This window comes from Agelaius tricolor, unplaced genomic scaffold (genome assembly GCF_023055355.1).
Source record: "Agelaius tricolor isolate 1412-34295 unplaced genomic scaffold, bAgeTri1.0.p SCAF_5, whole genome shotgun sequence".
NCBI classification, from domain to species: domain Eukaryota; kingdom Metazoa; phylum Chordata; class Aves; order Passeriformes; family Icteridae; genus Agelaius; species Agelaius tricolor.
This window is the reverse complement of record NW_027269265.1, coordinates 2,615,959-2,639,071: the sequence shown is the minus strand read 5'-3', so window position 1 is coordinate 2,639,071 and position 23,113 is coordinate 2,615,959. Positions and strand designations below refer to the sequence as shown.

At 46.7% G+C, this 23,113-nt stretch overlaps 1 protein-coding gene and 1 long non-coding RNA gene across 2 annotated transcripts in view; one reads left to right on the top strand and one right to left on the bottom strand.

Annotated features, from left to right (window-relative positions):
* Positions 1–472: 472 nt before the first annotated feature.
* Positions 473–23,113, bottom strand: part of GNG2 (G protein subunit gamma 2) — a 29,681-nt gene continuing 7,040 nt past the window's right edge. The window contains exons 2-4 of the mRNA XM_071426089.1: positions 6,714–6,781; positions 5,152–5,267; positions 473–3,687 (exon numbers count right to left, since the gene is read on the bottom strand). Of these exons, the coding sequence (XP_071282190.1) occupies positions 3,559–3,687; positions 5,152–5,238 (216 nt within the window). The 5' untranslated portion in view covers positions 5,239–5,267; positions 6,714–6,781 and the 3' untranslated portion in view covers positions 473–3,558. The remainder of the gene's footprint in view (positions 3,688–5,151; positions 5,268–6,713; positions 6,782–23,113) is intronic.
* On the top strand, positions 21,312–21,494 carry LOC139589615 (uncharacterized). The gene is made up of 2 exons (XR_011679078.1): positions 21,312–21,354; positions 21,410–21,494. It is a non-coding gene; the product is annotated as an uncharacterized lncRNA (long non-coding RNA).

Genomic DNA, 23,113 nt, shown 5'->3' with positions numbered 1-23,113 from the left:
ACCCTTTTTGCTGTCCCTCCAGGCCCTATAAAAATCTGTCCTTCTTTAGAAGGTTTCTTCAGGCCCTGGAAGGGGCTCTGAGCTCTCCCTGGATCGTTCCTTTCTCCAGGTGAGCACCCCCAGCTCTCCCAGAGCATTCTCCAACCCCTGGAGCAGCTCCATGGCCTCCTCTGGATTTGCTCCTGTGCTGAGTGCCAGGGCTGGGAGAAGGAGGAAAGAGAGGGGAGAAGGGATGGGCAATGAAATTGGGGATTTTGGTGTCTCTCAATTTCTAGGAGCAATGTCCCACCCTGAACAAGCCTGTTCTCCCCTGACCTGCCCCATCCTGTGGGGCTGCTGAAACCTCAGGCCCAAAACTCCTGCTAAACCCTCCCTGACAGGGAGAACCCCTTGGGAACTGCATCCAACCACAACCAGGATGGGATCCCACCTCCCCAGAGCTCGACAGGCACAGAGCAGCATCTCCAAAGGCTTGAAACAAATCCAAAAGTTTATTTCCAACGAGTACACAGACCATGTGGGATGGGGATGCGCTACACCACGACTGGCTTTCGCCTACAGCCACCCCCTCCCCAAATCCTGCTGCTGGCAGGGTGACAACCCATGGACAGAATTGCCACCAGCAACCTTTGCAGACAATAAAAGTCCTTTTTCCAGTACTCCAGATATTTTTTTTTTCTTTAAAAGCCTGGGGGTAGTGGAATGTGGTTTGAGGCCAGGCTGGAAATCCAGCATGGGGATGGAGGGATGGGTGGGATTTTTGTTGTGAGGAGGGGAAACAACCTTGGCAGGAGATCTCTGCTTGGCTAACAAAGGCAGATCTGTGTAAATAGAAATACTGGGGTGAAATACCTGGCAGCACACCAATGGCAACACCACAACCAACAGAAAATCAAGCCCAGCAACGTAAAACACCTTCAATGAATAGTTTGGGTTAATTCAAAATCTCCCCCTCCCCGCTCCCCCATATTCATGCAGGTTTATTTTGTTGTCTAAGGTATTAAGAATTCGAGTTGTAAAATAGGCAAGTCATTAAAAAATTATTACAAACCACTTTTGTGACAGTGTTTGAGAAAGGGTGGGGTGGGAGCCCCGGGTCAGACCGGCTGCACTTCACTCTCTGTGACAATAAATCAGATTCAGAAGAAAAGACAAAACTCAGGATGGGGTTTTTACATCTCTGCCTGGTAACACCAAGAGTGAAACCAGCTGCAGAGCAAACCACTTCATCCACCCTTCATCCTAAAGCTACGGGAGCTGTAGTAAAAAGATCAAAACTGGGGGAATTAGGGGGGGCTGGGACCATCTAGGCTACTTGTGGCTTACAAACATTCCCAGGTGCCAAAAATTTGGAGTCCAGTGTGAGAAGAACTGGCCTTCTCCATAGAAGAACTAGAAAAAGAGTATGAAAAGGTAGAAAAACCAAAAAAGCACTTTTTTTTAACGGGCTAGAAAGAGTTACCAAAAGGTACCTAAAGACTTTTCCCCTCCCAGATCCATAGGAATTTTTAAAAGCTCACACCTGATTCAGAACTGCTTCAGCAGGGTCACCACAGGCCCCTAAACCCCTTTGTGACCCCCAGCTCATTTTGTACATAAATCCCCACATTATGATTCCCAAAGTGATGGTTCCCAAAGGGATGGTTCCCAAAGGGATGGTTCCCAAAGGTTCCCAGGAGGACAGATGAGCAGGGGAAAGCCAGGAGGTGTTTAGCAGCAGAAAGGAGAGACAAGCCACATCCACAGAAGCATGGACCCGAGGAGGAGCCCAGAAAGGTGGCATGTGTCCCCAGAGAGCTGGGAGCAGATGAAGCAGACCTGGAAATAACTGCCCAGCCTGGCAGGAGCCCAGGCTGTGTGTAAACAGGGAATCAGGCACCTCCGGGAAGGGGCGGCCCCACGGCTCCCAGGGCTGCTCCCCTGGCCCATCCCAACATGGGGAGGGGACAGCGGGAATGGGAGGGGAGGTGGGGGCAGGAAGGGGCAGGAACATCCCAATGTAGGGCAGCATCCCATGGAGGAGCAGCATCCCATGGTGGGACAGCATCCCATGGAGGAGCAACATTCCATGGAGGAGCAGCATCCCATGGTGGGACAGCATCCCATGGAGGAGCAGCATCCCATGGTGGGACAGCATCCCATGGAGGAGCAACATTCCATGGAGGAGCAGCATCCCACCATGGAGCAGAATCTCACCATGGAGTAGCATCCCACTATGGGGGTGTATCCTGTCATGGAGCAGCATTCCATGGAGGAGCAGCAACCCATCATGAGGCTGTATCCCACCATGGAGCAGCATTCCGTGGAGGAGCAACATTCCATGGAGGAACAGCATCCCACCATGGAGCAGCATTCCACCATGGAGCAGCATTCCATGGAGAAGCAGCAGTCCACGGATGAGCAGCAGTCCATGGAGGAACAGCATCCCATTTTGGAGTAGCATTCCACCATGGGGCTGTATCCCACCAAGGAGCAGCATTCCATGGAGGAGCAGCATCCCACCACAGAGCAGAATCCCACCCTGAAGCAGCATCCCACCACTGAGCAGCATCCCAGCAACATTCCAGACCAGCCCCAAGGGAAGGAAGTGCTACCAGGAACTGGGAAAAGAGCAGGACCAAGCGAGGAGAGCAGAGGCACAGAGGTGTAGGAGAAAGGAAAGACCCGGAAAGAAGTGGTCAACTTTGATTTTTGGATTTCTGGCTCGCCCTGCACCCGGGCTGGCACCTGCCCTGTGGCAGGAGGCATTTCAGGCACGTCTAAGGCATCTCAGGAGCTCTCTTTGCTTTCAGAATCACCTCTGTTCCCTCCCTACGGCTTCTTCCACCAGCACGTGGTGCCAAACGCTGGAAAAGAAAAGTCTGGAGCGGATGAACGGAATTAAACTCTCATGCACTACCACTGAATGTCATCACAGGGCTAGGAAGCACCAAGCACAACACAGGAACCACTTTTACTTGCAGAACCAAAGCTAACCATAGAGAGAATGGTAAAAAGTGGGGTTTGCTGGGGACACAGAGCTGCTGGTGTCCCCTTGACCCCCCCCCCCCCCGCTATGCTACGGCCAGAAATGAAAAAGCACAAGACCAAACATTGAGTAACAGCACAGCCACCAACCTGTCTGCTATATATCTGACAACTTAAATCAAAAATATTAGCTCAGAAAGAAACCAACAATACCATTCCAAGAAGGTTATACACATCCTTAGCAGTTAACTTTGCTCAGCACAGCTCTGGTGCTTTAAATATGGAACAATCGAACAATTTTGTGAGCAGAAAAGTGACACAGATTTATTCTTTACATGGGTTTTTTTTTTTGTTTTGTTTTTCTCTTTCTAGACAACTCTACAGACTTCAGATCTTTTGCCTTGCAATGCAGATCATCTGATTCCCCCAAAGGTGGCCAGGTTCTTTAAACATGCACATCTCTGTAGCTTCCAGGCCGTGTTTTTTACTTATTTTTGTTTAAATTCAGCGGACCAGCAGGTCGTCCCCATTCCTAAAAACTCTACATCAGTGTTCAGGGTGGCCTGAGTGCCCGTCAGGCTCCTCCTGGGTTTACAGGATCACACAGAAGAACTTCTTCTCTCTAAAGGGGTTTTCTGAGGCCGGGACAGGGGTCAATAGAGGGTCCTCCTTGGCGTGGGCTTCACAGTACGCCATCAGGTCTGCTGCTGCTTTGGACACCTGCAAAAGGAAGAGCCCTGGGTCAGGGACAGGCTGTGCTGGGGACATCCCACCTGGAGAGGTGCCACCAGGCTGGCAGCATCCCTGGGCAGGGAACCCTTTGGGCACCTGCAAAAGGAGGAGCCCTGGGTTAGGGACAGGCTGTGTGACCGTGTTCACAGGGGTCTCAGGTTGAGGGAAGAGATGAGGGTCTGACTCCATGTTTCAGGAGGCTGATTTATTATTTTATGATATATATTACATTCAAACTATACTAAAAGAATAGAAGAAAGGATTTCCTCAGAAGGCCAGCTAAGAATAGAATAGGAAAGAATGATAACAAAGGCTCTGTCTCGGGCTCTCTGTCCGAGCCAGCTGGGCTGTGATTGGCCATTAATTAGAAACATCCAACATTGGCCAATCAAAGATCCACCTGTTGCATTCCACAGCAGCAGATAACCATTGTTTACATTTTGTTCCTGAGGCCTCTCAGCTTCTGAGGAGGAAAAATCCTAAGGAAAGGATTTTTCATAAAAGATGTCTGTGACATGGCTGTGCTGGGGACGTCCCACCTGGAGAGGTGCCACCAGGCTGGCAGCATCCCTGAGCAGGGAATATCAGATCTGAGATGAGAACCTGACTGACAAATACAGCAGCACGTTCCTGCAGGGGCTGGTTCTTCACCTCTGGGCTCTGAGCTGTTCTGTCAGCCTGAATTCCCATTCCCAGCCTTCCCCCAATCCCATCCTTCACCTGACAAGGACTGACTTCAGCATCCCTGCTGGCTCTCCCACGCATCCCTTGGCAGGAACATCCACAGCAGCATTTCCTGCCCTCACCCACCAGCCTCGCTCTTTATATCAGACATGGCAGCAGCTCCTGAGCCACCAGAGCTCATCCCAGCCCTGGAGCACTTCTCTCCCTGGATTTAAGCTCTTAGCAAGGAGCTGAGATGCCTTGGGGACAATCATTCCTTCCCACCACCCCACAGGGCTCCAGGTGATGCTTCCAGCTGCCTCTCACCCCCGGGAGTGCCCAAGGCCAGGCTGGATGGGGCTTGGAGCAACCTGGGCTGGTGGAAGGTGTCCCTGGCAGGGGGTTGGAACAAAAAGGGCTTTAAGGTCTCCTCCAACCCAAACCATTCTCAGATTCTACGATCCCATCTCCCACTGCCTCCTGGCTGGATCTGCTCTCCCAGGGCCATGGCTGGAGATTCGGCTCAGCCTGTGGTTTATCTCACCTCTCCCCTCTTTTTTTGGTGGCTGGGGAAGGGTTTGAGCAGCAGAGCACAGCTCTCTTTCAATTTCCCTCTTCTTTTGATTTCCTTAATCTGGGGCTCTTAACACTGATGACTGAATGGTCTACTTCAAACAAGGGCATCCCCCACAAACACCCCCTGGCTCCACATCCCATCTCCCTCCACCAGCTTTGGGCAGCAGCCACCACCTCCCAGCCTTCCCGGAGGCATCTCCCAAGAATCCCTACCTTTATCCTGTCGATGTTGGCCTCCATCTTCAGCTGCTCCACCAGCTTGCGGGCCTGTGCTATGCTAGCAGTGTTGTTGCTAGCCATGGGCAGGCCAGGAGGGCTCCCGGGATGGGCTGTGGGCAGGAACACACCAGGATCAGCTGCTGGGCTGCTCCTGCCAGCTCCAAAATGGGGTTTTCATGGGATTTTTTAAAAAAAATATATATAAAAAATATATGTCAATTTATATATGCCAGCCCCCAAAGGATGGGCTGGGGTTGCATGTGTGGAGGGTTAAAGCCATCCAAATGAGGGGGTGAGGATGGGAAATGCCAACCCAGGACACGCTGCCAGTGGTGTCCCCAGAGCTGGGGTGGCACTGGGACTGTCCAGAGCCCAGCCTGCAGCAGCAGGAGCCCAGCTGAGCTGTGCTTTGCTGTTTGCTGTTCCATGACAGCCTCTGACAGCAACAAAACCCCAGGGAACAGGATTTCTGTGCCAGGCTCATTCCCTGCCCATCCTCCAGCCCCTGCCGGTGCCCAGTGTGTGTCCAGCGTCCCTTGGCCTCCCTGCCTTTGTCCCTGCTGCCAATTTGCACATTAAGATGCTAAACAGGATGCTGGAGTTTCCTGTTTCTGGAGATTTCTACCCCAGGCAGGAGGGGGATGCCCATTAAGGTCACTCCAGGCTGGATCCCGGATGTTTTTCCAGCACCTTCTACCAGCAGTGAGCTCTGGCAGAGGCAGCAGAATCCCAGCATCCAGCTCCTGCAGCAGCAAGGGTTTTCCAGCAGTGCTCCTGCCTGACTGGGGCAGCCTGCCAGCTTCAAAATGGGCTGAAAATTTTCATGGGATTATTTAAAAAAAATAAAAATATATACACAAATATATATACAAAATATTTAAAAATATATAATTAATCCTAATATAATATATATAATATTGTATTATATATATAACATAATATGTTAATTCTATATTAACATATTATGTTAATATAGAATATTAATATATTTATATATAGAATATAGAACATATTATGTTCTATATTCTATATATAATTCTAATATATAATTCTAATTATATATTAGAATTAATTATATATTTTCAATATCTAATATCTTACATATAATATATAATATATAATATATAATATATAATATAATATTATATACATATAATATTATATTATATATGAGATACTAGATTATATTAGATATTAGATATTACATTAGATAAAATAGATTACATTAATAATATATATAATATGTATAATATATAGTATGTTATACATTATATTCTATTATAACTAGATTAAATAGTACATAATATTATATATTTTGTAATATATAGAGATGTATATTATATTATATTATATTATATTATATTATATTATATTATATTATATTATATTATATTTTTATGGGGTTTTATGGGATTTATATGGGATCCCACATAAATCTATGGGATTTATAGAAGGAATCAACCTGGCACTGGTGCCTGTGCTTGGAGCACGAGCCATGCCAGGGCCAGCTAGGTTTGAGGATGAGGAGGGGAGCACAGGGAGGGGTTGTTTTTTACCAGAAGCTGATCTCTCCGCTGATCTGTGCCTCTAAGGGAAGCTCTGCTCCTCTTGGCCCTTCACTGCCCTTAAATAAAGAGAACAGAAAATGAAACTCAGCTGCATGGGACCATCATTCCTGGCACCAGGGACCCCACAGGCGCCGGGTGCCACATCCCCAGGTTCCCTCCGTGTGTCCCCCGCCCTGTGCCGTGCAAGCCCAGCCCCCAGGGACATTTTTTGTTTGCATTCAGCGAGGTTTTCAGCACAGGAAGAGGTTTCAGTCATGGGCAAGTAGCCCAGGGCATGGGCTGAACAGTCTGGTGCACAGGAGGAGCATCTCCTGGGGAGCGCTGCCAAAACGCTCCAGCCCAGCTCCTGGCTGGATCTGCTCCCCCCGGCCATGGCTGGAGGTTCAGCTCAGCCCATGTTTTGTGTATCTCACCTCTCCCCTCGTTTTTTGGTAGCTGGGGAAGGGTTTGAGCAGCAGGGCACAGCTCTCTTTTGATTTCCCTCTTCTTTCGATTTCCTTAATCTGGGGCTCTCAACACTGATGACTGAATGGTCTGCAAAGGATTCTAAAATGAATCTTTTGCTTCACAGGGCACCATTTGTGTTGGGGAAGTTTTTTCTCTTTCACAAACAGAACGAGACTAGTGAGAGACGTGCCTTGGAATTTTATTACAACATCAGCCTCATTTTCTCAACATTAGATAGCTGAGACAATAGAAAAATAGAAAAAGCTCACGTCCTACCAGCAGGCCCCAAAGATTTCTTTGTTACAGAACATTTTAAAAACTTTCTAGCCAGCAGCATATTGCCAAAGTTACAAACAATTGTTCTAACCAATCACTAAAGGTACACATACTTCACACAATACTTACTTATTTCTAAGTAAGAAATATTTCTTACTTAATAGAACTTACTTCTATTAACAATGCACAATACACCATTATTAAGCTTAAAACCTTCTACTATCTTACTAAACATATTTTTCTAGAGTCTTAAAGTCTATCTTAACCAAACCTAAAACTCAAGCTATTGTTTCAGGTCCTTATTTACTATTTACTTTACTTATTATAATATTGTAACTTTTTCCTACCTTCAAACTTTACAACTACAACTAATTCTAATTTCTCCACTCTTTCTGTTTTTAAAACCTACTTTCCCAACTTTCTAAAGCTCTTCTTACCTCCACTATTTCCCACACCATGGAATGTGCCATGGTTCTGGCACAGCAGCAGGTTCAACCAAAAACTGGGTTGGGTGCCACAGAGACTTTGCCAAGGCAGCAAATGTCATCCCTGGAAGGGTTCCAAAAGTGTGTGGATGTGGCACTTGGGGACACAGGTTAGTGGAGGGCTTTTCCAGCCTAAACAATTCCATGTTGTGCCCTTTCATACAAGGTCTTAAGCTGCACCAAGGGAAATTTAGGTTGGATATTAGGAAAAAGGTTTTTTTACAGAAAGGGTGATAAAGTTCTGGAATGTTCTGCCCGGGGAGGTGGTGGAGTCCCCATCCCTGGATGTGTTTAACAAAGCCTGGATGTGGCACTGGGGGCCAGGCTTGAGTTGAGCTGTCGGGGCTGGGTTGGACCCAATGATCTTGAAGGTCTCTTCCAACCCAGGGATTCTGTGAATTCTGTGAAAGGATCTGCTCCAGTGGCAGGGAATCACAATCCTAAACAGGGACTTCCCTGTTTAGGACCTATGGGAGCAGGGAGGGCTGCTGAGGGCATCTGTATGCCTGTTACAGCCCTGATCCTTGAAATAATTCTGTATATCCAACCCTGCTGCCACCCTCCTGCAAGGAAACCCTCCCTTGCTCTTACTGCAGCCAGCCCTAGGGACGCTGAAATGGGGAAAACAGCCCCAAAAATAAGGGGAGGGAAGGGTGGGACCCTCCTGAGAGGAGCACTGGCCTGTTGGGACAATGTTGGGGACTTTGGGACAACTCAGAGGAGCCTCCCAGGAGCCACCACACCCTGGGCCAGGCTCAGCCACTCTGCAGGTGCTTCAAGTAGAAATGAGAACCATTTTGGGGCCAGGGATGGTTTTAGAGCATTTCCACCCCTGGGGAAACATGGGGTGTTTCCTCCACCACAAATAAAAACAAAAAAGCAGCAGGTGACACTTCAAAGTGAGCTGGTGAATGTCCCACCCTGGACTACAGCCCTGGTGGAGCTGCTGCAGCACTAAAGCAGCTCTTAAATCCCAGAGAGGAGACCCCAGTGCACCCCCAGGAAGGTGTGGAATCCCAAAATTCCACGGGTGTTTTTGTTTGGATTGGATGTATCATAGAGAGATGGAATTGGGTTGTAAGGCACCTTAAATCCCATCTCATCCCACCCCTGCCATGGCAGGGACACCTCCCACTGTCCCAGGGTGCTCCAAGCCCTGTCCAGCCTGGCCTTGGGCACTGCCAGGGATCCAGGGGCAGCCACAGCTGCTCTGCTCTGGGCCAGCCCCTCCCCACCCTCATATTCCTTCCCAAAATCCCACCTAACCCCGCCATGCCCTGTGTCCTGTCCCTCCATCCCTTGTCCAAAGTCCCTCTCCAGCTTTTTGCGCCCCTTTGAACAAACCCAGCCCTTTCCACACACAGTAAATAACCCAAGGCCCCTCTGCACTACAGACAAACATCAAAACAAGCCGGCAAGATCCCGAGCTGTGATTACAGTGCAGAGCCCAAAAGAGACACCATCCATGTACTGGCCCTGTAAAACATCATTAGCATGAAAATAATGAGGAAGGACTCATTAACCTGTGGGCTCCAAGGCAGGAATCCCATTATCCAGGCACACACGTGCCATTAAGTGAGGGAAATAAGGCACTGCCTGAATTCCCTTGGGAGTGCCATAAAACTCCTCTCGTTGCAGGCAAAGCTCAGCACAACAGCACTGAGTGGGTGTGAGAGCAGCCCTGTGATAATGGGAAGGCCAGGAAATGAAATATAAATAAATAAAAATAAAATTAAAATTTAAAAAAATTAAATTTAAAAATAAAAATAAGCTCAGCACAACCACAGAGGGTGTGAGAGCAACCCTGTGATAATGGGAAGACCAGGAAATGAAATAAAAATAAATAAAAATAGAATTAAATTTTAAAAAAATTAAATTTAAAAATAAAAATAAGCTCAGCACAACTGCAGACAGTGTGAGAGCAGCCCTGTGGTAATGGGAAGACCAGGAAATAAAAATTTAAGTAAATAAATTAATAAATAAAATAAAATAAAAATACCATATAAATATACATGTAAATGTAAATTTAATAAAGGAAAATATAAATACAAAAAAGAAAATATAAAAATTAAATATATTTTTCTATTTATCTATAATATAATATATAAAATAATATATAGCATAAAATTATAATATATCATTTATAAAATTATAAATTTATAATATATAATATATTATATATTATATATAATGTATATAACATATAATATATATAACATATAATATATAATATATATAATATATATAATATATAATATAAACCATAAAATTATTATATATATGTAAAATCTATTTTATAGCTACATAGCTATACAGATATATTTATATAGATATAATCTATTTTATGTAGAAATATAAAATAAAAAATATAAACAAAAATTTCAAATCCAAAGGAATTTTGCTGCCTAAGGCCAGGAGCTGAGCTCTGATGGAGGGGACCTGGAGATGAATTGGGCTGATGCTGGCACAGCTCCTCAGTGACCTGTATCCAAGTGCTGCCATCACTCCAGCAGGCTGGGAATTCCCAGATTCCCCAAATGGGGTCAGGCATTCTCCCTGCATCCCCCACATCTCCAGCCCTGCCTCTGGAAGTTCCCATCCCTGTGCTGGCCCAGGGAGGGAGGTCACCGCCTGGAAATGCAATGCCTGGAAAATAAACTTCCCTCTAAATGCCATGCTCAAATATTTTGGCATTTTTCCTTGGAGCTGAGGACACTTTCCAGGGTTTTGCTTGCTTGCCTGCAATGAGTAAAGAGGAGCTGGGGGTTGGAGGAGAGGAGGATGCTCCACAGCTTGGCTTGGCTTAAATCTCTTCCCTGTGAGGGTGATGAGACCCTGGCACAGATTTCCCAGGAAAGCTGAGCCTGACACTGAGCTGAGCTTTGTGTCCAAGGCCAGGCTGGACAGGACTTGGAGCAACCTGGAACAGTGGGAGGTGTCCCTGCCATGGCAGGGGTGGCACTGGGATGGGATTTAAGGTCCATTCCAACCCAAACCATTCTGGGATTCCAGGAAAGATGCTGGAAATAAATGTCTGGACATGAAAATTTTGCTGCTGGTTTTTGCTAGCTGGTCCCTAAGCTCCAAACCCACCTCATTTGTTGCTCTCTGCTGAATGAAGAGCTTTGGGTACCTTTGAATGACTTTTTTTTTCTGTCACCAGCAGCACCCAGCCTGAAGAGGCACCAAAAATTGGGATTTAGGTGAACAAACAGCGAGGCACATCCCTGATCCCTGGTGCCAGCTCTTGGTCTGCTCATTCCAGCTTTCCCAAAAATTTCCCAAAGAATGCCCAAATATTGGAGAATTCAGTGCTGCCAAAATACCAGGGAATAAAGATACCCAGATACTGAGGGATAAGAAAGCCCATACAGAGGGAAATACAAATTCCCAGATATTTGGGAAATACAAATGCCCAAATACTTGGGAACAAAGATATCCAAATTTTGAGGAATTAAATAAGAATGTTCAAATACTGAAGGATAAGGATGCCCAGATACTGAGGGATAAGAAAGCCCATACAGAGAGAAATACAGATTCTCAGATATTTAGGAAATAAGGATACTTATTTCCAAATACTTGGCAACAAAGATGTCCAAATTTAGAGGAATAAGAATGTTCAAATACTGAAGGATGAGGATGCCCAGATATTTAGGAATAAGGATGCCCAAATACTGGAAAATAAAGATGCCCAAATACTGAGGAATTAGGGTGTCCAAATCCTGGGGAATTCAGGGATATCCAAAGACTGAGGAATAAGGATGTCCAAATATCAGGGAATAAGAATGCCCAGATACTGGAAAATAAAATGCCCAAATTCTGAGGAATTAGAAAGTCCAAATACTGGGGGAACATGGACACCCAAATCCTGGGAATTCAGGGATATCCAAATCCTGAGGAATAAAGATGCCCATATAAAGGAAAAAATGATTCCCAGATACTTGGGAAACAAAAATGCCCAAATACTGGGGAATAAGGATGTCCAAATTTTGGGGAATGAGGATGCCCAAATTCCAGGGAATAAAGATGTCCAGATCCTGAGGAATCTTCACCAAAATCTTCACCTGTTAACTGTGATGTGGAGCAACAAACGTGGATGTGGGGCAGCTTGATGGGCTGAGATTGGGATTGAAAATGCTCTGAGCTAAAAGCCACCATTGCTCTGGGCCAACCAGCCCTCCTCCATCCCACCCTCCTGGATTCCTGGATGAATTTCCACACCAAATGGCGCATCCAAGCCAAAGCAGGCACTGCAAAAGGAGCATTTCTTGATGCTGAGCCCTCCTGCTAAGCTGCCATCCCATTCCTCCCTCCCAGCCTGGGCTCCTGTGGGGCTCTGGCACCCCAGAGCTGCCAGCTCTGCTTGCAGGAATAATTAAGCTTCATTTGCCAGCTCCTCGTCAGCAGCAGCTGCTGCCTGCTCTGCACAGAGCTGAGAGGCTGTGGAGCAGAGAGGATCCTGGAATTTGGGTGCCTGGTGCTGGATCCATCCCCAGTTCCAGCTCCAAACCAATGGAATCAGAGCTGAACCACCTCCAGAAGTTTTTGCTCCTCTTTTAGTTGGGTTTTAGCTCAAGGTCCATGTGGGTGGAGATTAGAATTCTCCTAAATGTTAAAAAAAATTGCATTTTCCCATCCCTGGAAGTGCCCAAGGCCAGGTTGGATGAAGCTTGGAGCACCCTGGGATAGCAGAAAGTGTCCCTGCCCATGGCAGGGGATGGAAAAAGATGAACTTAAAGATCCCTTCCAGCCCAAACCATTCCATAGCTTATGGTGGAATGACCTTAGAGGGCTTTTCCAACCTGGATGATTCCATGGTTCCATTTTCCAGATTTTTTTCGCCTCCCAGCAAGGTTTTTCCCTGCTTTCCATCTCTCCCCTCTGAACCAAAAGGAAAAGCAGGAATGCAACAGAAAATGCTGACACTGGCCAGGCTGAAACCTCTCCCTTCCCTCACCACCAAGACTGAAAGCAGCATCACCCACCCCAAAACCAGCTCCTTTTTGGGGTGCAAGCAGCAGCCTCCCTGCTCCTTGCTTGCAAAACAAAGTCATATTTTCCATCCCTGATGCATTTTCCACTCACTTATAGCAAAGTGGGTGAACCCCACTGGGACAGCCAGGATTTTGGGGAGAGCAGGGATCTGGGTTGTTCCTACCAGGCAGGCATCACCCATCTGGGGGTTTGAACCAGAAAATGGGGGAATTTTGGACAGAAAAGGGGCTTTTTTTGGACAGAAAAGGGGTTTTTTTGGACAGAAAAAGGGCCTTTGGTCCAGAAATGGTTCCATGCTGGGTATTATAATGGAGAAATGGGTCCCAAATCTCATTCACTCTGGGATTTCTCCCTGTCCCTGTGCTTCCCAAGAGCTGAGCCCAGCCCAGCTCGCTGCATCCCCACTGAAACAAGCAGGATCTCCCAAAAACTGCCTTTTCCTCCCCAAAATGAGCCAGGATGCAGCATCCAGAAGGGATAACTGGGAATAGGGTCACTGTCTGGCTGGAGCGTGGGAATCCCTCGTGAGGGGCTGGATGCCTTTGCCAGGCATCTTGTGGCTTTTGCTAAAAGCCATGGCTAAAAATAGGTGGCTCAGCTGAAAAAAAATTGCTAAATATATCCAGAATATATAAAAATACAACAGGCAAAATAGAAAATAGCAGAGCCACGTTTTCCAGAGGGTGGGAGATGGGATAGTCCCACCAATCCCAACAGGAGTTACAGATCTGGCTGGGAAAAGAGACTTAATACACCCAAATTCCACATGTTTCACTCTTTCCTTAAGGAAAGAAAATTATCTGAGCTTGATTTGTTCCATGGGGCAAAGAAAACCTAAATCCTGAGTGCTGGTTCCAGCCCCAGCTCCCAGCCCCTCTCCACAGGGATTTTATTCCCTTTCCCAGCCATTTTTTTATCCCAGAGGTCCAATCTGGTGTTTAAATCCCTGGGAAGCAGCTTGCAGGTCAGAGATGTTGCTGGCAGATAAATAAATAAATGAATTAAAAGACAAGGGAGTGGAAAAACCAAGCCTGTTTCCATGGCAACAGCTTCCTTATCCCTTTGGCAGCATCCCTTCCCTCCTGGCAAACCCAGACAGGAGAGCTGGGATGGGCACCTGCTTCAGCCCCAATTACTGATCCCAGAACTGCCTGGGATAGAAAGGACCTTAAAGCTCATCCTGTTCCACCCCCTGTCATTCACAGGGATCCCTTCCACCATCCCAGGCTGCTCCAAGCCCTGTCCAACCTGGCCTTGGGCACTTCCAGGGATCCAGGGGCAGCCACAGCTGCTCTGGGCACCCTGTGCCAGGGCCTGCCCACCCTCCCATTAAAAAATTCTTCCTTAAATCTGAGTCTGAACCAACCCTCTCTAAGATTAAAACCCTTTTTGCTGTCATTCCAGGCCCTACAAAAACCTGTCCTTCTTTAGAGGGTTCCTTCAGGCCCTGGAAGGGGCTCTGAGGTTTCCCTGGATCCTTCCCTTCTCCAGGTGAGCACCCCCAGCTCTCCCAGAGCATTCCCAAGGATGGGAATTACCCAGACAAGGCAATAACACATTCTGCTCTTCCCTGATTTCTGCTTTAAAGGAAGAGCTCAGCACTGGGATTGGCTCTGTGCCCTTCACTCACCTTGTGGGAAGCTCAGCTGGAGTCAGGAGGCTCCAGCCTCACATTCCTGCTGTGTCCCCTCTCCCTGGAGCAGCCCCTGCCCCGTGGGCATCACGTGCAGGGGAACCTCAGCTGCTTTTGTTTTCTCTCAGGCCCTAACTGAAGGCTCAAACTGAATAAACAGGAACCAACCTCAACTTCCTTTTTATGTTTTTTTTGGGGGTTTTTGTGGGTTTTTCTTTGAAAAAATATTGTTCAGGTGAACAATATTTTTTTTCAAAGAAAAAATACCAGCAGCTCTGGTCCCTCCTGCCACTGTTCCTACAAGGTTTTGGCTCTTTCCATCCCAGTGCCACAAGGAGGGAGCACAGACCTGCTCCAGGGTTGGAAAAAGGGTCCAGAGCCATGGGAAAGCCACTAGGGAATGCACTGGTAGTTGAGCAAACCCCCAGGCTGCTCTGAAGTTGTTATTTGGGGGAAAATCCTGGGAAAAAGTGCTGGTGCACAAGGGATAATCCCAGTGGTGGGAGCAGGTCAGGCTCTGGGTGTTCCCTCACCTTCACCAAATACCAGGGAACAAGGATGCCCAAATTCTGAGGGATAAAATGGAATAACATGCCCAAATACCAGGGAACAAGGGTGCCCAAATTCTGAGGGATAAAATGGAATAACATGCTCAAATACCAGGGAACAAGGGTGCCCAAATTCTGAGGGATAAAACTGAATAACATGCCCAAATACCAGGGAACAAGGATGCCCAAATTCTGAGGGATAAAATGGAATAACATGCTCAAATACCAGGGAACAAGGATAGCCAAATATTGAGCAATGCCCAAGTACTGGGGAATTCAAGGACGCCCAAATACCAAGGAATACAAATGTCCACATAAAGGGGAAATAAGGAATTTCCAGATGCCTGGGCAATAATGATGCCCAAAGACTGAGGAATAAAGATGCCCATAAAGAGGGAATAAAGAATTCCCACCTACTTGGGAATAAAAATGCTGAAATATTGAGGAATAAGGATGCCCAGATACTGAGGAATTAGGGTGTCCAAATACCGGGGAACATGGACACCCAAATCCTGGGGAATTCAGGGATACCCAAACCCTGGGGAATAAGGATGCCCATAAAAAGGAAAAAAAAAATATTCCCAGATACTTGGGGAACAAAAATGCCCAAATTCTGAGGAATAAGGATGTCTAAATACTGAGAAATAAGAATACTCAAATACTGGAGAGCAAGGTTGACCAAATATCAGGGAATAAGAATGGCCAAATATTGGAGAATTCAGGGCTGCCCAAATATCAGGGAATAAGGATGCCCAGATACTGAGGGATAAGAAAGTTTATACAGAGGGAAATACAAATTCCCAGATATTTGGGAAATGAGGATGTCCAAATACTTGGGAACAAGGATATCCAAATTTTGAGGAATAAGAATGTTGAAATACTGAATGATAAGGATGTCCAGATACTGGAAAATAAAGATGCCCAGATACTGGAAAATAAAATGCCCAAATACTGAGGGATAAGGATGTCCAAATACTGAGGAATAAGGATTCCCAGATCCTGAGGAATATGGATGCCCAAATGCCAGGGAATAAGGATGCTGGAAAATAAAATGCCCAAATACTGAGGAATTAGGGTGCCCAAATTTTGGGGAATAAGGATGCCCAAATACTGGAAAATAAGGATGTGCAGATCCTGAGGAATAAGAATGCCCAAAAACCAGGGAATTAGGATGTCCAGATATGGGGAGGAAGGCTGTCATCTCCTCCTGCTGTGACTCAGAAGGGAAGGGGCCAGGCTGTCACATGCTGTGACACCCCAGTAGGGCACACATCCTGTCACACCACCTCCAGCCCCAGCCCCGTGCTCCCCACCAGGGCTCAGCCCTGTCAGGCTGCACTTGAGTGAAAATGAAAATGCCTTAAGGTTTAATGAGGTTTTTTGGGGGGGGTTGGGTTGGGTTTTTAAGGGTTAATAAAATGTTAAAAACACCCAGAGGTCACCAGGAGACTGGAGGCTGCTGCAGCACAGGAGGGGAGGAGAGGAGAACACAGAGCTTGAGAAATTCCCCAAAATCCATGGATGGATCAGAGTATCTCCAGCACACAGACCACAGAATCCCAGAGTGCTCTGGGTTGGAAGAAACCTTAAAGCTCATCCCACTCCAGCCCCCAAGCTCATCCCATCCCAACCTTAAAGCTCATCCCACTCCAGCCCCCAAGCTCATCCCACTCCAGCCCCCAAGCTCATCCCATCCCAGCCCCCAAGCTCATCCCATCCCAACCTTCAAGCTCATCCCATCCCAGCCCCCAAGCTCATCCAACTCCAGCCTTCAAGCTCACCCCATTCCAGCCCCCAAGCTCACCCCATTCCAGCCCCCAAGCTCATCCCATTCCAGCCTTCAAGCTCATCCCACTCCAACCTTCAAGCTGATCCCATTCCAGCCTTCAAGCTCATCCCACTCCAACCTTCAAGCTGATCCCATTCCAGCCTTCAAGCTCATCCCACTCCAGCCTTCAAGCTCATCCCATTCCAGCCTTCAAGCTCACCCCATTCCAGCCCCCAAGCTCATCCCATTCCAGCCCCCAAGCTCATCCCATTCCAGCCCCCAAGCTCATCCCACTCCAGCCCCCTTCCACAATCCCAGGCTGCTCATCCAGCCTGGCACTGAACTTTTCCAGGGATTGGGAATCCACAGCTTCTCTGGGCATTCTGTGCCAGGGCCTCACCACCCTCCCAGTCAGGAATTTCTTCCTTATCTGCTCATCCAGCTCCGAACTCCTGACCTTTAATTAAGGGAAGCAGGCAAGAGCTATTATTTCATATTAATTAACATATCCAGCCATGGGTTTCAGTTTTTTAACATCCTGCTCTTAAGTACTGGCCAGGGTGAAGATAAGGATCTTCATGGGAAGATGGGAAATGAGGATTGAAAGGGAAGGGAAGATGAAGGGAGAGCTGCAAATGGAGTTGTTTCTCCCAGCATCACATTTCCAAAAGGATTTTTCGTTGTGTCAACACCACATTTCCAAGAGGATTTGGAAAAGGACAAATCCACCTTGGAACGGGTGGAAAAGAGGAAAAAAAAAAGGGAAAAAGAGAGGAAAAAAAATAAAAGGAAAAGGAGAGGAAAAAGAGTATAAAGGGAAGGGGAAAAAAGAGAAATAAAAAGGGAAAAAGAGAGGAAAAAAGGAGGAAAAAAAGGAGTGAAAAAAAGGAAAAAAATTCCCTGTGCATTCTGTATTTCCACAATCCAGAACTTTGAAAAGGAATTTTCTGCAGCATGCATTCCTGCAAATCACCCCAAATTCAAGGCTGGGGAATGGTTTGACTCCATGATGTCAGGGATCTCCTCCAACCTAAATGATTCCATGATTTCCCAATCCCTGATTTGGTTAAAAGATCCAATTTTAGGGGCATCCTCTATGTGACTACAGAAAATGGGGAGGAAAATGTGGATTTTTCCACGCTGCTGGGCCCACCCCTCTGCAAATCAATTTTCAGCTCAAATAAACCCCAAATCTCTTTTTTTTTTTTGCTATAGCCTCATCATTTTCCCCCAAAAATCCCTCCTGCAGCAGGCAAAGCCTTGGGCTGCAGAAATCCTCATGATGAGAAATCAGCCCCCGATGATTTCACCCCCATCAAACCTTTATTAGAATTTTATTTTAAGTAACACTCACAGGGAGCCCAATGACCCTTTCCAGCCTCTGGGAATCACCCAACAAGTGACATCAGCACAGAAACAACCCCGTTAAGCAGCCCCATTAATTTGAGCCCCCTCCCCTCAGGAATTACCTGAGACTGCTTTAATTAGGTATCCACCGTGCAAAAGAATTAATTAATTGGTGATAAGCACCTGAACCACATTACTCATAAGGCTCTATTTCAAGCTTCAAATACAGCAAACAGGTCACAGCCCAGCTGAGAGTGTAGACAGAATTCCCAGGGCTCCTGCCTGGTATTTCTCTTCCCATCCTTGTCGTGGAAAGAACAAGGCTGGGAAATTTTCTAATTTTCTTTTACCTTTTTTTTTTTTTTTTTGGTATTAATTTTCCTTCCATCCTTGGAAGTGTTGGACAGGGTTTGGAGCAACCTGGGATAGTGGGAATTGTCCCTGTCCATGGCAGGGGGTGGGAATGAATGATTTCAAGGTCTCCTCCAACCCAAACCATTCAGGGATTCCATTTTTTTTTCCCCCCAGGTTTTTCACAGCTGCTGCCTTCAGAACTACTCCAATAGTGGCTGCACCACATGGAGATGGGGGGTTCTGGGATAATTTTGGAGGATTTGGTGTGGTTTAGGTGTGGGTTGTGGGGTAAAACCTCATTATCTTGGGCCTGAGAGAGCCATGATGTGAGTAAAGCATCTGCTGAGGGCCACAGCCCAATGGGCAGGTGGAGGGGCCACATGGAATGAGGAGGTTTCTGAGGAGGAAAAAAGATGAAAAGGAGAGGAAAAAAGGGTATAAAAGGAAGGAGGGAAAAGAGAAATAAAAAGAGGAATAAGAGAGGGAAAAAAAGCAAAAAAGGAGGAAAAAAAGGGGGGCAAAAAAAGGGAAAAATAATTCCCCCAGTGCATTCTTTATTTCCACAATCCATCATTTTGAAAAAGAATTTACTGTGGCTTGTGCTGGCTCTGACATTTCACAGCCTGGCAAAGCTGAGGCTGTGAGAGGGGTTCTCCAGGCTGAGGGGGATGTGAGCAGGGATGGAGAACGAGGTGTAGACAGGGACACAAGGATGTGGGCAGGGATGCAGGCAAGGATGCAGGAACTGATGCAGGCAGGGATGTGGACAAGATCTTAGCAGGGATGTGAGCAGGATGTGGTCAGGGATGCTGTCTTAGGCTGGAAATGGGGCTGTGTGTTCAATCCCCATCTGTCAGAGCTGGGGCAGTTCTCTGCTGTCCATGGGGCAGTTTTTCCTTTATCTCTCCCCCAGCCAATCCTCCCTGCAGGAGATCTCTGCTGTCCATGGCCACTGAGTGTCCCTGCAGGGCTGATCCAATCCCAGCATCCCATGGGGAGATGCTGCATTGCCCAGGGGAGGAGCCAAGCATTCCTACCTGGATCCAATCTGAGCTTTGGGACAGCCCAGCAGCCTTTGCCCAGTGCATTGCCAGAGGAGCAGCTTCTGCTGCCCTGCATGGCCAGAGGGAGCCCAGGCCCATCTGCAGCAGCCCTGGAGCTGCAGAGGAAAACTCCCCCCTTGTGCAGGATCCCTGCTCCAGCAGAGCCACAGCTGGCACTGCAGGAGGGCTGAGCCCCCATGGGATGGGGCTGTGCCACCCCCTGACACACAGGGGACAGGGCATGGTTTGGCTCTGTTTGTACTATTTTTGTACTATTTGTTTTCTTTTTTTGTACTATTGCATTTGTATTTTTAATTTTCTTTTTTTGTACCATTGCATTTGTATTTTTAATTTTCCCAATAAAGAACTGTTATTCCTATCCTGCAGGAGGGCTGAGCCACCATGGAATGGCACTGCTGCCACCACCCTGACCCACAGAGTGTGAGGTCTATTCTGACGCTGTCAGTGGGGTTTTTTTTTTGTTTGTACTATTGCATTTGTATTTTTAATTTTCCTAATAAGGAGCTGTTATTCCTACTCCCATATCTTTGCCTGAGAGCCCCTTAATTTCAAAATTATAACAATTCAGAGGGAGGGGGTTCACATTCTCCATTTCAGGGGAGGTGGCTGCCTCCCTTAGCAGACACCTGGCTTCCCAAACCCAGACTGATGCACACAGGGATGTGTTGGGGATCTGGGCAGGAGCTGATGCAGGCAGGGATGGACACAGGGATGGACACAGGGATGCACACAGGGATGTGTTGGGGCCCTGGGCAGGGCTGGAGCCGTGGCAGAGCTCAAACCAGGTTATTTGGGCGGGCTGGCAGAAGTAGGTTGTTGGTGCTGCTGCTCTGACCCATATTATCCCAATTAAATTTAACTCCCTGCCCCGCTGCTGCCTGCCTCTCTCTCCCCTGTGCCCTGCTGCATTCCAGGCTAAAGCTGGCCCTGTTTTTGGAGGCAGGGTGTACACCTGGGTCCTGCCCAGGAATGAGGAGAGGAGGGCATGGCCAGCATGGCAGAACTGGGGCAGCAGCAGCAGCATTTCTGATCCAGGCTTTTCACAGCATCCAGTAGTGCCTGCACCACAAGATGGGAGTTCTGGGATAGTTTTGGGGGTTTTGGTGTGTTTTAGGTATGGGTTGTGGAGTAAAAAAACACCAAATCCCCCAAAATTATCGCAGTTGTCTTGGGGCTGTGGTAATTTCAGGTTTCACATCCCTGAGAGCAGTGAATGAGTGAAGCATCTGCTGAGGGCCACAGCTCCATGGGCAGGTGGAGGAGCCACATGGAACAGGGTTTAGCAGGTTTCTGAGGGAGGGGGGAAGAAAAAAAAAGGTATAAAAGGAAAGGGAAAATAAAGAGAAATAAAAAGAGGAAAAAAAAAAGGGTGTAAAAGGAAGGGGGGGGGGAAGAGAAATAAAAAGAGGAAAAATAGAGAAAAAAAAGGGTATAAAAGGAAGGGGGAAAAAAGAGAATTAAAAAGAAGAAAAAGAGAGAAAAAAGGGTATAAATGGAAGGGGGAAAAAGAGAAATAAAAAGAGGGAAAAGAGAGGAAAAATGGTACAAAAGGAAGGAGGAAAAAAGAGAATTAAAAAGAAGAAAAAGAGAGAAAAAAGGGTATAAATGGAAGGGGGAAAAGAGAAATAAAAAGAAGGAAAAGAGAGAAAAAAAAGGGTATAAATGGAAAGGGGAAAAGGAGAAATAAAAAGAGGGAAAATAGAGAAAAATGGGTATAAATGGAAGGGGGGGGAAGAGAAATAAAAAAAGAAAAAAGAGAGAAAAAAGGGTATAAAAGGAAGGGGGGAAAGGAGAAATAAAAAGAGAGAAAAAAAGCAAAAAAGGAGGAAAAAAAAGGGGGGGGATGTGCTCAGCAGCTTCCCTTTGCTGCAGGCCTGACCCACCTACATTTTCCCTGACCACGCTGCTCCTGCAAAAGAGCAAAATTGGCTTTTTCCTCCCCATCTGCTCCCTCCGAGCCTTTCCCAGCCCATTCCCTGGCCTGTCTCCATCCTCATCCTCATCCTCATCCTCTCTTACTGACCCCCACAGAGAGCACCTCACCTTCCCTGCAGAGCCCCAAGCCCTGGCAGAGAACCCTCCCTGCTTTCCCCAGCTCTGGGTGACACAAGCTCAGCACACACTGGTGAATTTACACTCACACAGCAAAATAAGAATAAAGGATGAACAATTCCAAGCCTGAGGAACGCTGGAAAGGCTGGATGAAGCATCCCAGGCCAGCTGGATCCCCTCCCTCCCCATGCAGGGATCCCTCAGGTGTTTTCATTTATCCCAGTGCCCACTCCCAGAGCTTTGATCTTTCTGGAATCACTGCCTTGGCACCACGGTTTTTTGTGTTAAATATTCCATATGTGCTCTTTTTAAAGTATATCATTCACAAGTTTGAGCTTACTAGTTTAAGGTTAATTTCTCTTTTTCCATAGTTTGCATGTTTTTCCTATCAACTACTGCATACCCTGTGTTTTCTCCTTTTGCAAGGAGTTGTATCTCTGTATTTTTAATTTTCCTAATTTTCCTATGTTAGCTAACATAACTCCCAAAGGGTTATTTTTGGGGTGTCTCTGCTAGTATGCTTTTATTCCCCCTTTTATTTTATTTGTTTTTTTCCTGTGTCCAACTTTCTGGTTTTCTGTCCCATTTTTCAAGATTTTATCTATTCATCCCCTTCCTCTGTTTTCCACTTTTCTCTAACAACCCAAATACCACTTTTCTTTCAACTACACACACACAAAAAAAACCAAAAACCTTTTTTTTCCACACTACTTTTCAATACAACACACCTCCCTCCAAGGAGATATAGTGAAGCTTAAAATGCACAATCCACATTATACACAATATGCATTATTATACATTACACAATATACACAAGCTACATTACATCTACTTTCATTCCTCTACATTCACTCCCTTGTATTTCTCATTCCCCAGGGTTAAACACCTTTCCCTGCCTACCTGCTACTGGGCAATCTGTGTTTCAGTGGGTTTCTCTGTTTTTCCTGAGCTGTGAAGTCACTGGGAGCAGCTGCTCACTGGGGGAAATCTCAGTTCCAGGCAGGATGTGGGAGCAGCATGGATTCCAAACCAGCCTAACTTTTCCATCATTTAACAGAAACACTTACACAGGGCTTAGATTTTCAGGCTTAAAAAATAATAATCATTGCCTCCCTTATTTGCTGCTTATACCTCTCCTTAAGCCTGGCTGGCTGCATTAAAATAATCTTTTTATTCCCTTTATTCCCCGTTTTTATTCCCAGCGTGGAGGGAGGAAGGAGGAGGGAGAGTTTCCCCCAGCTCTGGCATTAAGTGGGGAGTGAGGGAAGCACCAGAGGTGGATCCAAATCCCTGAGCAAGGATGTGAGGCTGAGCAATTCTATTAAATCAGCTGATAAATAATGCAAAGGATTTGGATGGGGCCGGCCCTGCCAGCACCACACAAACACCACCGCGTCTCCAGGAGGTTCAAAATCCAAG